Source organism: Dermacentor variabilis, chromosome 7 (assembly GCF_050947875.1).
Source record: "Dermacentor variabilis isolate Ectoservices chromosome 7, ASM5094787v1, whole genome shotgun sequence".
NCBI lineage: Eukaryota > Metazoa > Arthropoda > Arachnida > Ixodida > Ixodidae > Dermacentor > Dermacentor variabilis.
In genome coordinates this window covers 67770375-67786216 of record NC_134574.1, presented here as the reverse complement: position 1 = coordinate 67786216, position 15842 = coordinate 67770375, and the positions used below count along the sequence as shown (strand labels likewise).

The 15842-nt window shown below is 51.2% G+C and overlaps 1 protein-coding gene across 3 annotated transcripts in view; it reads left to right on the top strand.

Annotated features, from left to right (window-relative positions):
* The window catches only part of LOC142587498 (acyl-CoA:lysophosphatidylglycerol acyltransferase 1-like), a 150942-nt gene that overhangs the window by 45823 nt on the left and 89277 nt on the right, over positions 1–15842 (top strand). The window contains exon 1 of one of the 3 annotated variants that reach the window (XM_075698556.1): positions 6749–7081. The exons of the other annotated variants lie outside the window; for them this stretch is intronic. Within the exon in view, the coding sequence (XP_075554671.1) occupies positions 7043–7081 (39 nt within the window). The 5' untranslated portion in view covers positions 6749–7042. Of the gene's footprint in view, positions 1–6748; positions 7082–15842 lie in introns of those variants that run through there. 3 annotated transcript variants of the gene reach the window in all.

The window sequence follows — 15842 nt, the reverse complement described above, 5'->3', positions numbered from 1 at the left end:
CGTGTTTGTGGCTTCAAACGTTCTTGCGACGTCGTTTATTACGCTTTGTCTTTCTGAATTTCCGAGCACCCGTAGTTCCTTTATCTAAATACAGCAGCGCAGTTAACCTTCGCGCACGTGCGTAGTCATTGCGAAATGTTGCACGCTCGACGACGTAATCGTTGAAAATTATCACTGTGTAAAGTCACAAAACCGTTTGAAGCCAGAAGTACGAATTTTAGGCGAATCCAGGTACGGCTCATCGTTTCGATGCGGCTTTGAAGCGCCGTATTGTAGCTCCAGTAGATACTTGTGCCACCCCCAGTTTCCTCTGCTATCTTTCGCAGAAAACTCTATTGCCGACGGCGGAGCGCGCGCCCCCACTGCTGCCGAAATCGCCATTTGCGAGCGATCGAGCTCACGTGACTTTTCGCGACGCCATTGCGGCGCCGGGCCAGCGCGCGTCAAAGGCGGCGCGCTTTTAATCTGTACGTGCAGGAGTGTAATTGATTCCGCGACCGCATTGAGAATGGCGAAACCGCGGCTGCAAGCAATGCGCAGTGAACGAGTGGCCGCGCAACAGCCACACACAGCGTGGCTCTCTGCGCGTGCGTGCTCTTTTCTCGCCGGCCGATGCCTTGGCCAATGTGGCTTAACCCTTTTCCCAATCGGTCTATGATAAGGGAGCCAGCGCTGGCCTGGGAGTACTTTAGTGGTGTAGTTCCATCGATTGTGCAACTACACTCTAAAAACAGTTCCACCCTTTGGGGTGTATATTTGCCACGCAACAATGATCATCATTCTTGTCCGCATTTCCTTTCTTTAGCGCGGCGAGCCCGGTACTTTCCAGTAACGAACGGCATGCGCGTTATCAGCATGACGTAGAATTCCCGACAGGAAAGTAACGAGTGCAGCGTTTTCAAGAAAGGAAACGCGGGCAAGACAGATGACGATTATCATTTGGCGACGAGATAGGCCCCAAATTGTGTAAAGATTTTTTTTCTTTTTTTTTTTTTAGAGTGTAGGTTGCGCGTTACGGCGCTGCTGCTATGGCATGCGAAGTTTAAGCGCCGGCTTCCCATACACATCAACGCGGAAGGCGTTTTAGTCTGTGACCACCAGCGCAGGTATATCGGTCGTCTTGGCAAAATACGCGCGCGCTGACGCCACAGGAAACACGAAACGTATGTCAAAGCACTCCGTTTCCTGTAAGCGGCCACGTGGTTCAAGCGATCGTCGGGATCGTTGAATGCATTTCCGGCGCCGCATTTTTGGCATGGTGCGAGCGGCGTCGGCGCGTCCAATTTGTGCTGTGATCGCGGTCTGAATGCTCCCTGTCTCGTTAGCGATTAAAGCGGGGATGCTATTCTGGGGCGCGATCCAATAACGGCTCAGAAAGCGAACCGCACGCTTACCCTGGCGTGATTGGTTGGAATCGGCCTTTTGCTGGCGAAAGCGCGTGATTGTTACCAATCGCGCGTGGACAAGCGACCGGTTCGTTGTTCCAACTGTGATAAGATCGCGGCCGTGGACAACTGCTGCGGACAACTGTCCGCAGCATGTTGGGAAATATGCCATCGTGTCAGCTCTCGCTCGCAGGGCTGGCCCGTAGCCTCTCTGATTGGCTAGAATAGCACCACTCCGGATACCCATAATCCATCTTCTCTATTATTTCGGTCACGTGTGATGCTTTGCTAGTAAACAGCTGCGCGCGCGCGCCTGTGTGTGTGTCAAGGGGACAGGTAGGGGCGTATATTACTGTTGTATCTGTCTATCTAGCGTGAGTAATCAATTGACGGTGGTCGAGCGAGGCTTGGAATAGGGAACTTGTTTTTCTTTGCGGCTGCTCAGGTGCGAGGACGCCTGAGCACCGTAATACAAGGTAGTGAGAAATAGACAGAGTGACTGCGAAGAGGGAGATGCGATATTTTCTGCAACCCCTTAAGGAGCACGTGACTCTGATAATCGGAGTGAGATGTGTCACCACAGGGAGTAGCCGTACGATTGTACGCAGTGAGTGAGCAGAACCTGAGAGGCGCTTTTGCAAGCCTGTTTCTCACCATCGTCATCGTGATCACGACATGTGGGAGCGCGAAGGCTTCTCTCCGGCGATCTCCCATGGCCTTTGTCTTGCGTTAACTGACTCCATCTTAAGTTGGCGAATTGCCTAATTTAGTCATCATCGGCCTATTTTTATGTCCGCTGCGGCAGGAAGGCCGCTCGCGATGTCCAATTACTGCCCCTCCCCCCCCCCAAGCCCACCCTCCCTGTCATTGCGCTAGCTTATTCTATGTTGCGCCTGCAAATTTCCCAATTTCATCACACCGGGCTGGTTTTCTCCCGTACTTGACTGCGCCTCCCTTCGCTTGCCACCAATTCTGCAACACTAATGGCCCAGTCGATTATCTACCGAACTTCATGGCAATTATACAGGATATCGGCCAATCCTCTACAATCCGCGCCTCTGTTTTTCTCGTCTCTTAATGTTACGCCTAACATGTTTCGATCCGTCGCTCCTTGAGCTGTCCTTAACTTGTTCCCAAGCTTCTTTGTTTGCCTCCAAGTTTCCGCCGCTAGTACCGGTATAGAATGAAATGTTTGAACGCTTTTACGGGTAGCGGCAAGTTGCCTGTCATACGCGCAGAAACTGTGAGTGCCTGCGCAATGCCTTGTGCACGCGTTCCCCTCTCCGCTTTTTGTGATACACCCGCGCCGACTCGTGTCACTCGCCGTCCGACAACATGCTTGCTCTAGAACCTCCGTATGTTTCGTGTTTGAGGGACACGAAAAAAAAATTTTTTTTTTTTCTGTCGCAATTTTGCCCTTATTGTAAGGGCAAAATCTTGATATACAAATGTTGATATACAGCGGCTGCCTAAGGTTGATTTAGTGCTAGTTTACCGCTCCCGTCTAGAATCTTTCTTTCTTTTGTCAGTCGAATCTGTTAATCATTCTCCACTGCCTGTCGCGGTTTCTCTCCTTTGAGGAATAAAATTTCGGAAGCTTCGTTCTGGAGTGGGCCAGAATTGAACCATTCGATGTTATGTTCCTTCTTCGCCAGGCGCTCTTTTTGGTCGCTGTCAGGGAAATGTTTTGTTCCGCCGTCGAGAAGTTTCCGATTGATTCAGTGCGGCTTCCTTCGTATCCCGCCCCCTCCCCATCCCTCTGTCCCTGCCCCCGCTGTTTCTTTTTTCAGTTTTTTTCTCTATTCTTTTCCCACTGACAATACGAATCTAATGTCACTTTCGGAAACCGCCCGGGTATTAGCTATAATTCACCACAATGGGCTTGCGTAATTATCAACGGGGAATTCACACTAATAAAAATAAAATGACTATGTGCGATAGTTTCCAATGTTTTTATCGTGCAAAAAATATTGATTTATTTCTGGAATGTTAATAGAATGGAATAGTGCCGCGTATAAAATGGCGTCGACACGCCTGCGCATATAACGAACCGCTCTCCATGCTTTCGCGCTTTCTTTCTTCATTCTTTCTGAAAGCACACGAGGGCGCAGGCTTGTTTATTGCATCGCGGACGGCGCGACAACCTTTGTTTGAATTGTCGCGAATGTCCGCCTCGTTTCCGAACGCCATTCTGAATCGATGGCATTGCTAGCGGCATTGTGCGCCTTCGACAACCGCCGGCCGGCCTTATGGCGACGCGCCGAGATGCGAACGCTGCGGCAAACACCCGAGACAGTGATCGAGGCCCTGAGAAGAGGCAGCTCAGCTGCAAGGGGCGAAGGCTGGAGCACTGCCAAAGGCTGAGCTTCGCCGAAGGTATGTGTAGTATATACGCAGCTGTGTCGCAATTTAGAGGGGTATTGGCGTAACGGAATTGTGTATACGTATATATATATATATATATATATATATATATATATATATATATATATATATATATAGCCCTTGTAAGCTACGTATTGTATGTTGTAAATTATTTTCTGCACTTCTTGGTGTACACAATAGTTTCGATACCCCTATAGAAATGGATTGATGTTGAGGTCTGGATGCATTGCACCGTGTCTGCGGTTGCTGTGTTTTGTCGCGCGTTGACCGCAGCCAGGACAAAGCGAGCTCAACGTAACACTCTTGTTAATTATTTTTGTTTATGAGCAAAGTCATGGTACTTAGCCTTATTTTTGTTCTACACGTTGCAAGTAAATCTTGCTTACCTTTCGAAACCTTTGCACTCGCTTTGTGCCGACCGTTCTTGTTCTTGCGAGAAGGTTGGTGGCCGAGTTTCTACAACTTCGAAAATGAGAGGAGGAGCATCTAAAGCTTTCGTATGCATCAACGCTCTCGCGCGACAGCGCGCCTAATCGCTTACGCGCACGACGACATTAGCAAGAAAAGTTGTACCTTCGCATTGTCGCCCCTCTGCGTATCTCTGCCACCTCCGGAATAGCCCTGGATGTTTAAGGAACGTTCGCGAAATATTTGTTTCACTTTTGCGAATGCCGCGTCTAGACTCACAATGTTGTGACAACTGCGTTCGCATCACGGGTTTTCTTTTCTTTATTTAAAAAAAAAGAATCTCGTATACTTGATATTGCGATGAACGCGGCCCCTCAACTCGGTTGTGCGAAAGTCCGCACCCTTTGCTTCAGCGCTGAAAGTCCGACCGCCTGACCTCAGGCGCGAAACCGGTGAAAAAAATATGGAGTGCGCTTAAGCTTAGCCCTTCAGAGTAGAACGCGATAGCATTCAAAGATCCCTGACTGCTTCTTACGCTTCCCGGCAAGTGGAGCGTATGTAAGCTTAACGTTTACCGGGAAACGCAGCCCACGAAGGCGGGCTTTCTGATAGAAACGCGGCCTCTCTGTGGGCCGCGATGGGGCGGAGGCGAGCGCCATCTGGAGGTGTTGCAAGGAACCGGGCGCGCTGCTCCGTGGCCACGGTACTCGCGCGCCGTCGCGCGCAAATGGCGGACGCCGTAGCCGGTCTACGGATTGGCAGAAATGCTGTAAAAGGGGTTTCTTTGAGTTTTCGCGTATTATAATTACGCTTTCTCGTATCGTCAATTACAGTCCGACGCTATCATGTCTGTAGCTTGTGTGTAAGTCGTACTTTACGATTTTTCTAGGTATGTTAGCTTGAGAAATTTAACTAGTTTAGTAATTTCCTTTGCGCCACATGGAGGGCCTGCGTATGGCTGGTTCGAAAATCTTTTTGCCGAAACGACGTCCGACACCGGATTATCTGCGACACGGGGCCCTTAACGCTGTCGCGTTAATAGGCCACGAAAGCTGTTCGCTTCAAAAAAAGAAATCATTCCTGTCTGGAGCGCGCGCAACTTCCATGCATGCCAGCAAACCTGCCACCGCCGCGGAGCTTTTCGTGCCTTGCGTTCAATCGTTGAATGCGTTCCTTTCAGGAGCTAGGTCTGCATAGGGAGCGGAGGACGTTTGAACGCGAGCCGACACGGCCTCGCTATCTTGGTTAGTAGTGGCAGGGTTAACTGGGACGACTGCGAGAGAGAGACACCGACATTGCTACCGCCTAGTCGCCGTGCCCTTCTTTCGCTCCCCGTCTTCGTTTTCCTTTCTTTCTTCCTATTTTGCGTTGTTGTACGCCTCCTCAGTCCGGGACAACGGCTACTTCTGGTTTCCGTCTTCGCGACGAGGGCAGTGGAATGGTGAGGGCGAAAAAAAAAAAAAAAGCAGTCGGTTCTGTCCTCTCCCCCCTCTTTCCGTCGTCGCACTTTCGCTTTCCTTTCCGCTCGTTCACACGCGAGCTTTCGCCGGCCGGCGTTTTTGACCTCATCGGAATCTCCTCCTTTCTGGCTTCGCACTCTCTCCTGCGTGTGTAGTTCCTCCCTCTGTAACCTCGCCTCATTGTGTGTCACTCTCTTCAGTCGCGCCGCGCCAAACCTCCTCGCTTTCTTCCCACCCCCTTTTTCTGCATTGTAGGCGCACCATTTGACGCAGTCCGGTTTCGCGCCGTCTGCTCTCGCAGCGGAGGCAGCTCGATCCCACTCAATCGCGTCGCCTGCTCGAGGCCAGCTGGTCCGAGCGAGTTGTCCGCGTTCTACGGCGCCTTCGCGTAACCTCGTCCCGCCGTGCGCTCATCACACGCGCGGCGCGTGCACTGCCTGTTGGCCCGGCACTTCCACTGTACTTCGCCATTTCTGCTGCCACTCGCAAGGACGTCGCTAACAAAGGCGACATCGGCGTGACGCGCCTTCTGCCGCTTCTCAGACGTCGCCTCAAGTTCCGCCACGCAGTGTTATTCCCGTCGTCTGTTGTGTTTTGGCTCCGCCCGTACGTCGTCTGCCTGAGATTGCTGTGTCCTTTGCGGGGTTGCGAGTGCGCCAAAAACTCGAGGGGTCTCTTCAAACGTTCAAGTCTGTTCCATTTGCTGAGAACCTGTGTATTGTAAAGTTCGGCCCGTTAGGACTATCGTCACGTCGTCGCATAGAAAGGCGCCGCCACTCACCGTCGAAACAATCGATGCGCGTCGTCAGCTTCGAGTCGTCCCCGCTACCAACGCCGTTTTTCTCCGGACCAAAGCAGTTACTGAGCGCCCGCGTTCAAGAATTCTGAAGCCGTTATAGGAGTCGACAAAAGCCGGTCCTGCTCGCGTCGGTGCCAGCCTCGTTGTGTACGGTTCCTCTGCATATCGCACCGGCGCATCTCACGACACCGCCAGCGGAGAGGCAAAAAGAAAAAAAAGAAGACCCGAGCCAGCTGTGCACGTTCTGCGCATTGCTTCTTCCTCTTTACGCCCCCCCCCCCCCCCCCCCCTTACAGCTTCGGTACCGCCGTGTGTGCGTTTGCATCGAAGTGGCGCGTGCTTCGACTTGTGTCTCCGTCCCGTTGGTCGGCTTCGCTTCGTCTTCGCTGAGGCTGCAACCGGCGTTCGACCGGAACCATTGTTTGTGTTGTTCGCGTGGGCGGTGAGGAAAGAGGCTGCCTGACGACGACCCACACACGCCGTGTTGTGTCTCGCCTGTGCATCGGCGGCTGGGAGATCGCAAAGGAGCGAGAGAGTGCCCGACTCGTCTCCCTCCGTTCTCGGCGCGCTGCAGTCGTCGCCCGCGTGGGTTTGGTGGAGTGGAGATGATTACTCACGGCATGAACAGGATGTACGCCAAGCGGGTACGTACGACACCGATTGTTGCATTTCACGCATCGCCGCTGACGCATCTGTACGCTTCCTAAGCGGCCCGCGCATTGCCGTGTCGTCTGGTATTCTGCTGCACGATGGCAGACGCCTGCTGTGCGGCGGGCGTCAAGGTATTCGCTGGCGTAGTGAGCTTTTTCTTTTTTTTTTCCTCTGGGCGATGCGCTTTCGCTGGCACTTGCTGGTGAGTCGTCGGCTGCGGTTTGGCCTAACGCGTTGATATGATTTGCTGGGTGTTTGCTTTAGCGAGCTCATGCTGCGCGTCGATGCTTCGGGAGGGGGGCAGCGCCCAAGGGTGCTGTGTCAACAGGCTCCTGAACAGCGGTCGGGGAGAGTCAATAATTTTGCAAAACTGAATAAATAGCGGCGCTAAGGCGCACGGCGGCGCACTTTAAGGTTATGAGGGGAAACGTCAATAACTGCGTTTCGTCTGACTTCTCAAGCTTGGCAGGCTCTCGCCTAACGTTCAAATCAACGGAGTCTTTTCTAACGTATACGCACCGTGACAAGAAAAATCCATCGCAGATGTATGCCGGTCTCAGCAACTGCTACATCAGGGACAGCCAAGCTGTGAAGATTAAGCTACTTCTCACACTATTCACAAGTACTGAGCGTCTGTTTGTGGCTCGTACTCGTGATGATTCATCAACGACGCCGCCTGCGCATTCCGAGCCTAGGTTCTCGCAGACGGCGGCAGGCTGCTGCTGAACTTATGATTGGCTGGGCAGGGATACGCGTCAGGAGAGCCAGTCAGCACTTCAGCAGCAGACGATATGGACATGCCCACTGGGCAGACGCTTACAAAATACCCCTCCCCTCCCAGTGTCGTTGTACAGCAAGGCCGCCTGCGTGGAAGCCCCGAAGCGGCCGTATGACCTGGTGCCGTGGGCCGCTACCTTGTACGCGTTCGAAAAGCCGGCGTTCGGTTTCGCCTCACGGGATTGGCTTAGACTGGCCTAGACCGCGATGTCGGCACGGCCTGGACAGTCGCGTGAGGCATTACGGAACGTCTGCTTTTCGAATGCGTACAAGGTGTGTGTGGCAGATGACGATATTAGAGATAACAAAATTGCTGTAAGAAGCACAATTTCGATGTAGAACGTCTTTTTAACAAAAAAATATTGTCGAAATGCGGTACGCAATTCGTAACTCTGCACCAAAAACGTATATCTGCGATCTGTAAACTCCATTTCTGAGAGCTCCTAGAGCAGTCAAATTCGGCATAGAGGTTAATCCTATGTAATGTTGTTACAGCATTTAAGAGTTTCGCAGAACTCGCACTCCCAAATGCCATGTTTGAGAACGGTGCGTAAATGGATCAGTTTTAATGGTCCGCTTTATGTGCAGTACGGACACAAAAACGGCTGTCTCGCGTTTATTGCTTCTTCGGGCAGCCGTCGACGCAGTGATTACGCTGTTGAGCCTCAGTTATTCCTCGAGAGCGCAGCAAGCAATCGGTTATACCGCGACCGCTTCGAGACGCGTGCCAAGAGCACGTGAGGCTTCGGACGTGAACGTCATCGAAACCTGTTGTGACGGCTGCTCTCCTGGTGTCGGAACCCACTGGCGCCGTGTACGCAGCCTGTGGCCCTGTTGCCGAAAGCCGAGCCCGTTCCGCACCAGTTGCGACAAGAGGGGAGGGCGTGCCATCCTGCGTTTTGACAGTTTTGACAGCCTCTGGCGACGCGCTCACCGTGTGGCGTTCAAGCACTACACCGGATGACTGGCGCGCCGTTCGAGGGGAATGCCATAGCACGTGACCGCCACCTCTGCTTTCGTTGGCGGTGTTTCACGTCCTAAGTAGCGCGGCGCTTCGAGACGCGTATTTGAACGCGTTGGTTAGAAGCTGCTGTAGCGAAATATTTTGCGGTGCCTTTGGTGAATAGACCTGTCGTACCGCATAACTATGGAGTGGACAGCTACCGGAAGAAATGCAAGAAAGCTTCGCACAACATGTTCGTGTCAGTCACTTCTTCAAAATGTGGAGTTTACAGAATTTGGACATCTTTAGATGAAAACGTTTTTTTTTTCGGTTCCGTAATTTTCAAGAATTTTGTGTAAAGAATAAACCTAATTAAAGGTGTACTTGCCGCAGTTAACATGTTTTTTTGAGTGCGATAAACCCTGGGCATCAAATTCGGGGAAAAGGAAAACGATTTCTCCGTTGTATTTCATTTAGAAAGGGGCTCCCGTGGTGAATTAGGATGCAACCACCGGTATTGCCGTTACTGCTTTCCCTGCTTTGTGTGGATCCGTGTTATGGATAACAAAGAAACGGTCTGGGCGTTTAACGAAACTCGTAGTCCAAATTCGCGGTTATCCGACTTGCCGTTAGCCTGCATGCGCATACTACCACACGAGAAAATCGTATATGTGCTAGCTAATGACAAAGTAAATGCATACCTGCCTCGTCCCCTAAAATTTCCATAACATTTACGAAATTGGGCTCGTTCTGCGGTTTTACGAATGCTGCGCCAAGTTTTGAGAAATTTTCCACTTGTTGGTCTCCGCGACTACGTCCTTGGAAATGTTCTGTTGGTGAAAGGACACCCCGGAGAGGCGGCTGTTTGAACAAGTTCGTTCATACGATCGGGAGCAGCAATTTCGCGGCTGCCGGTTTGTTGCCTTTCAAAAACAGTTTTTTGCCTGTCAGTGTCTGCTCTTCCAGGTTTGGTGCGGCTGCTTGTGGGCCGCCTGTAAAAATAAGATACGCATGGTAAGCACAACAGGTACGTGCTCGAGACATATTTGAGAGAAAAAAAGAAAAAAAATCGAGCGCCGCTCCCCGGTGTCGCGTCCGCGTAATTCTTACGAATTTTCAAGTTTTCGGGTTTGCAGGAATCAGGGTCGAGATTAACGAAAGGTGGGGGGGAGTTTGACCGATATATATGATAGCGGGTGCGTTTGTCCCCTTCGGACAAAAATTTGTGCGCTGGGAGCTGTCGTACGACAAAAGGTTGAAAGCCTCGTGCAAAGAATCTCTTACCGGCGAGTACATTTTTAGCCTCGGCTTGTGTGCTTCGTCCCAGCGATTCTTGTCGTGCTATGGCGTTGCTTGCGACGTTGAGTCGTGGTTTCTTAGAAGGGAGGAAAGATCGAGCTCATGATGGGGTCTGTTCTCGGCTCTTAAAGAAGAAAACAATTCCTCCACTCTGTCCCAGCTGTTCCCCCGAGTGCAATACGGTGCCGCGCTCTTGCGCATGCGCATACGGGCCCGCCTTGCCAACGCGAGGCTGGTCACACGTCAGCTGCTTCGGCGTGGAACCGTGAAAAAATTTCACCCGCGCTCGACGGACGGGCTGGGCGCCCCGCGCATATTGGTTGCGCGTCAACGCATCGATAGGGGTTGGGAACGGCGCCAAAAATTTTGACACCGCGTGAGAGGGGAGGGGGGGGGGAGTGAAGTGCGGCGGAAATTTGTTGGCGCGATAACGGTTCGATCAATGACCATCCCCACGTTCCGAGAGATATTATTAAGAGCGTTTTCCGGTGACGTAGCACGTCCTAAATATTATGGTTGTTTAGTGTGCTCTGAGTCATGCCAGTATCTTTTCCGGGATTTCCAGTTACAGGAACTCATTTTAACACTGAAATAAATAGAAATTAATTTAAAAAAATTAAATTATGGGGTTTTACGTGCCAAAACCACTTTCTGATTATGAGGCACGCCGCAGAGGAGGACTCCGGAAATTTTGACCACCTGGGGTTCTTTAACGTGCACCTAAATCTAAGCACACGGGTGTTTTCGCATTTCGCCCCCATCGAGAAATTAATTGCGTAAAATAATGTGGGAGTACTGCTTTAAGTGAGAGCAGGTGGTAGAAATTAATCCGGAGACCCCAAGCTACGACCCCTTCCTTAACCACTGTGTTGCTTTGGAGCTTTTAAATTGATTTAGAATTTAGAACTTTAGTCCTGTCAGTTTCGCCATAATAATTTGATCACCACAAGCTTCAAGTTCCTCATTTTTTTTTTGTTTATTGCGCGCCGATAAGTGTGTCGTCACCGGCTTCTCGTGGCCCAGTATATTTGAAACCTGCAAATATTTGGCTCTATGGGAATAAAACGTAGTTCACCTTCGTGCGTCATAACACACAAACTAGACGCGAGCGCATGCCCTCGAGATTCATGACGTCACGAAGAACTGGCGCGGATGAATTTCAGCGTGACGTGGCCTCTAGTCTTTCGTTTTTTCTTTGTTTGCGTCTTTCGTGGCTTCGTGTCACTGTAACAGTGTCTCCCTTTTATTTTTTGTCACTCAAGGACAGCAGTTTCGTAATGCAGTTCAAGTATCTTTTTTTTTTTCTTCTCTTTAACATGCCTTAAAAAACAGCGTGACTTCATTTCGTGATCGATCAACGCACGTTAACCGCGCTTTCTCCTCTATGCGTTCGTCGCACAAGTCGGGTCGACGAGGCCGGCCGCCCTGCGATGCCGTCACAACACATTTGCAGCCGGAGTCGACGACCGTTCCCGTCTGGCGAGCCTCGGTCAATGGCTGCGCGTTGAGAGCGCCGAATGCCGTCAGTGGCGCGCTCGCTGGATCGCCGCGGCGATGACGGCGAGCTGTACCCGCTTGATTCGCGCGGGCAACCCAAGCGAACCGCTGGTCGTGGCCCGGGAGAGGAGCCCCGCTTCGAACCTCCCGTTCCGTTACTCCGTGACCTGGCAGAGCCTCCTCTGCGAGGCCCCGCGGGGGAAGTGAGCGTTTTGGCGAGTATGAAGTGCAGGCAACGTGCCATTAGTCGATATAGTTTTGGCGGCGCCTCCAAGACACCGAGCCAGACCGGTCCTTAGCTTGGGAAGAACGGCCGCCTGTTATCGCGGTCTTGTGCGCGAAACATCCCCTGGCACGCTCCGGCCTCGCTGGTCCCGACACGTGGACCGCCCTGGTTCCAGCTCTGCTGTCCGCACGTTGCATCTTTGGTGTCCTGCAAACTTTGAACTGCCCGGCTTAGTTGTTGTAGTCTCGGGTGCTTCCCTGAGGACTCCGTCTGCGGTTTACGTGTTCTCGCCCGAAGGAGTACTTGTTCAGAGTTCCAATCCTCGCCTGGTGACAGGGCCGGCCGACTTTGCCGGATTCGGGTGAGACGAAAAGTCCAACCCAGACAGAATCTCCATCGAGCGTTAATGCCTTCTCTGTTGGGCATTCAGGCCGCAAGCGGCCGTGACACGGCGTTCCCGACGGGCATGGGCCGAGCAGAGTGAGGGAAAGTGCGCGCAACGTTGATAACGATCGTTTTTCACGGCTGGCCAGCGCAAGCCTCAAAGTTACGTTTTTTTTTTTTTTAAGAGTGTACTTTCGCCGCCATCGTGATCTTCGTGCTCGCGGCTTGAAACGTTTTAAATGCGTAAACCTTTCTATGCCTGCCCAACGAGCAAACCTGGCCGTCCGTCTGTTATATAAGACTAATCGCTGTAAAGAAATTTTCAGGAGCCGAGTGTGTTTGTTGCCCACAGGGCCAAACATCCACGCTTGTGGAAGCTGGAAATATATTTGAACCATTTGAATGTGTTGTACCGGCGGTACGAAACAAATCTGAAAGGCGAACAGCTTCTGTGAAGGCTTTGTTCGAAGGTTTGGTAATCATGGAATAAAAGTCATCTGTAGAACCGCATGTAGAGCCGAATTCGAGCATTGTAGATTAGAAAAAAAATTCAGATATTGCGAAAATTTTATGCCAAATTTAACACGCTACATTCCCGATGCGTTTCGGTGGGCGCGGTATGTGCCTTCCGTTCGGACGTTTCTTCACCAACGGAAATGCTATGGATCTGTGAGGGCTCATGCGCAACACAGACAGATAAGCACTCATGAGTTGACAAGGAGGGATCAGGGGCACATGGTTCTCATCACGGTTGATAATGGTTCGACGCGGTTGGATAAGGTGGTAAAGAGCGATAAGTGCTGATGATGCCGGGGCAATTTTCATAAAGTTATTAAATCACGATAAAGGTCAGATCAAGTCATATAGGCTTGATAAGCACCGATCAGACTTGAAAGGAGTCGCATCATGTCCGGTAAAGATAATAAGGGCAGATAAGGCTTGATGAAGATCGGATCGATTGCGATAAGGACGAGACCGGCCTATAAGTGTTAAGATTCGGATTGGAGTCCGATGAGGTTGATAACAAACGATGAGGGTTGATAAGGGTCGGATATAGTCCGGCCGATAATGACCGCTAAGGGTTTATACTGGCCGGATCAAGTTTCGTAAGGTTGTTAATTACACCGCGCTGCGTGGAGATGAGGGAGTTGCGCAATGCTTACACATACTAAGGGTTCCCCCTGAGGAGTTTCTGCGTGGATTGTCCTGTGACGTTACTTATTTCACGTCATCTCTAAAAATTTCGAAGCCCTCGCAGTTTCCTCACGACAACAATGTCATAGATTAGTCTCTGCGCACATGCATAATAATTAATAATGGTTGCGGTTGTAACGCGATATCTTGTTGAAAACGGTTGATTTGCGAGGTCGCGAAGCCATTTGCAGCCAGAAAGACGAAGTTCAAGCAAATCAATGCAATTACCAACATTCCCGTGTTGGCTTAGCCGTCGAATCTTGCACTTTCGTAGCCACAGAGGGTCCTTAAAAAAAATAAAGAAAAATGAAAAGCTCCAGTGCACTTCAGCCGACTGACGCCTTCATTGGCCACGGCGTCCGAGTGTCGCGCGGCTTCCTGACTGCATTGCGTCGAGAGGTGGAAGAAATAAAAAAACTGGCTGTGAAACGTGAGTGTGAATGCCGAGAAACCGAAGCGGCGGATGTCCTCCGCAGCCGTCCGGCGCCGTGTCGTCGCATTCCGGCCGCTGAGTGGTTAATCACCGCCGGCGCGCGCGCTCGAACAGCTTAGCGCTGCGCTTTAGGCGCGTTTCCGGGTGTGCCGCATACACCAGACACTCCGCTATAGGGGGAGCTGCCGTGATTGCTGTGCGAGCGTTTGGAAATCGCGAGTCGGACACGCGAAACGCGATGCGATATATATTTGCTGCGCGCCCGTCTCCGCCCGGGAGGGAGTGGTGTGAGGAGGCGGGTGGTGTGACGCAGCGGTTTTATTTCTTGTTGATTTAACATTTTGCAGCGTCTTCGTATATAGGAAGACCCCGGTTCACGGGCTCAGCGCTGTGCAAGGCGGTCTGTGACCGTCTTTGACAATAGAGAGTTTTAGAATAGGGGCCCCAAACGTTTTGGGGCCCCAAAGAAATAGCGTCGAAGCCACTGCGCATGCGCAAGACGCAAACTCCGTTTGGGTTTTGCGTTGGGAACGCTATTTCACCGATTTAGCGGGACCCCAAATAGCGGTCCCAAAAGCTTTGCGTCGGCAAACATGGCGGCACCCATCGAAGCGACGGCTCTAACCTAGCACAAAACTGGGTTCGATTCGCGGTAACGCATGAGGTTCGCAAGCTAGGAGAAGTGACTGCGGTTATCGCTTTCTCTCAACTAGCGTGTGTTATGAAGATTGGCTCATTAGACGCCGCTGATTTTGAATTCGATTGTGGATTTTATGGTTCGTAGGCCTAACACGGCTAAGCTTGGCTGGTGAAGGCTAGTAAAGTTGGTTTTCTCAAAACTAAGTGCAACTAATTGTTTGCTGCTTACAGAATAACCTCTAAATTGTAATTAAACGCGAATACACGCAAGTCAAGATTATTATTCCTATCATAAAATGGTATATATTATTTAATTATTTCTAATAGCGTTTCTTTGACGCCGTAGTGGCGCTGTCAGCGCAAGACGCTATCCGCAAACGTAAAACCCTATTCTAAAACTCTTCACTCCTACGTGCCCCAACGCTAACACCCGCAAAGCTCTTTGGGGCCCCAAACTATTGGGGCCCCTATTCTAAAACTCCCTAATAGTCAGTCACGACGCTGCGTTCTCGGGCATTTCGGCGTCAACTGTAACGAAATTCACACTCCGTCTACGTGTCGGTGTTGCGAATTCCGAGTCATTTCCGGTGACCCCTAACGGCGGAGTATCTCGTTTTTGAGTCTTTCGGTATCGAAAGCGTAAAAATCTTGCGAGCTTTTTCTGTCGGCTGCACTCCTGCTTCAAACGTAAAATATTACGCGGAGATGGCCGTTTATCTGCACTATGCGAAACGACGCTTTTAAGGTAACCATTATTAACTCTTACTTTATTTACTACGTAGACGTTCCAGTGTTTGCACTGACGTTCTCCTTAGCTACTTGGCAGGTCCTCGTCAAAAAAAGGGGCGCGACTCTAGTGAGGCTGTTCTACGCCGGCATTTTCTCTCTTAGCGCTCACTCTTAACAAAAACCGTTCTGGCGTTCTTAAGCGCCAAAACTGCGATCCGATTATCAAGCACGGCCGTAGTGGGCGACTCCAGGATTAATTTTGACTGCCTTTCGTATGCTGCACCAAACGTGGAATAAGCTTGCCCGCCGAATCGGTGCACAGAGTCTCGCGTATCCGCATAGCCGCGTCATTCTCCCTTTTGCCTTAGCGCGCAAAAAGAAAAATAGAATAAAGAAAACGCACGCGTCCTAAGACCTTCGCGCAGGCGAGGCTGTAAGCCTGCTCGCCTCGCAAAAGAAAGAAAGAAAAAAAAAAAAACAGACAAGCGTCGTCCGCGCGCGGGTTCGACGTCGCGACAACCGGCTGCGCACACTGGGCTTCCCGGGCGCGTCCGTCCGCGGGCCCGACAGGATGCCCGCTGTTTATGGCCCCCCTAATATTCGCATCCCGGAGATAAGTGCGCACTGCTGACC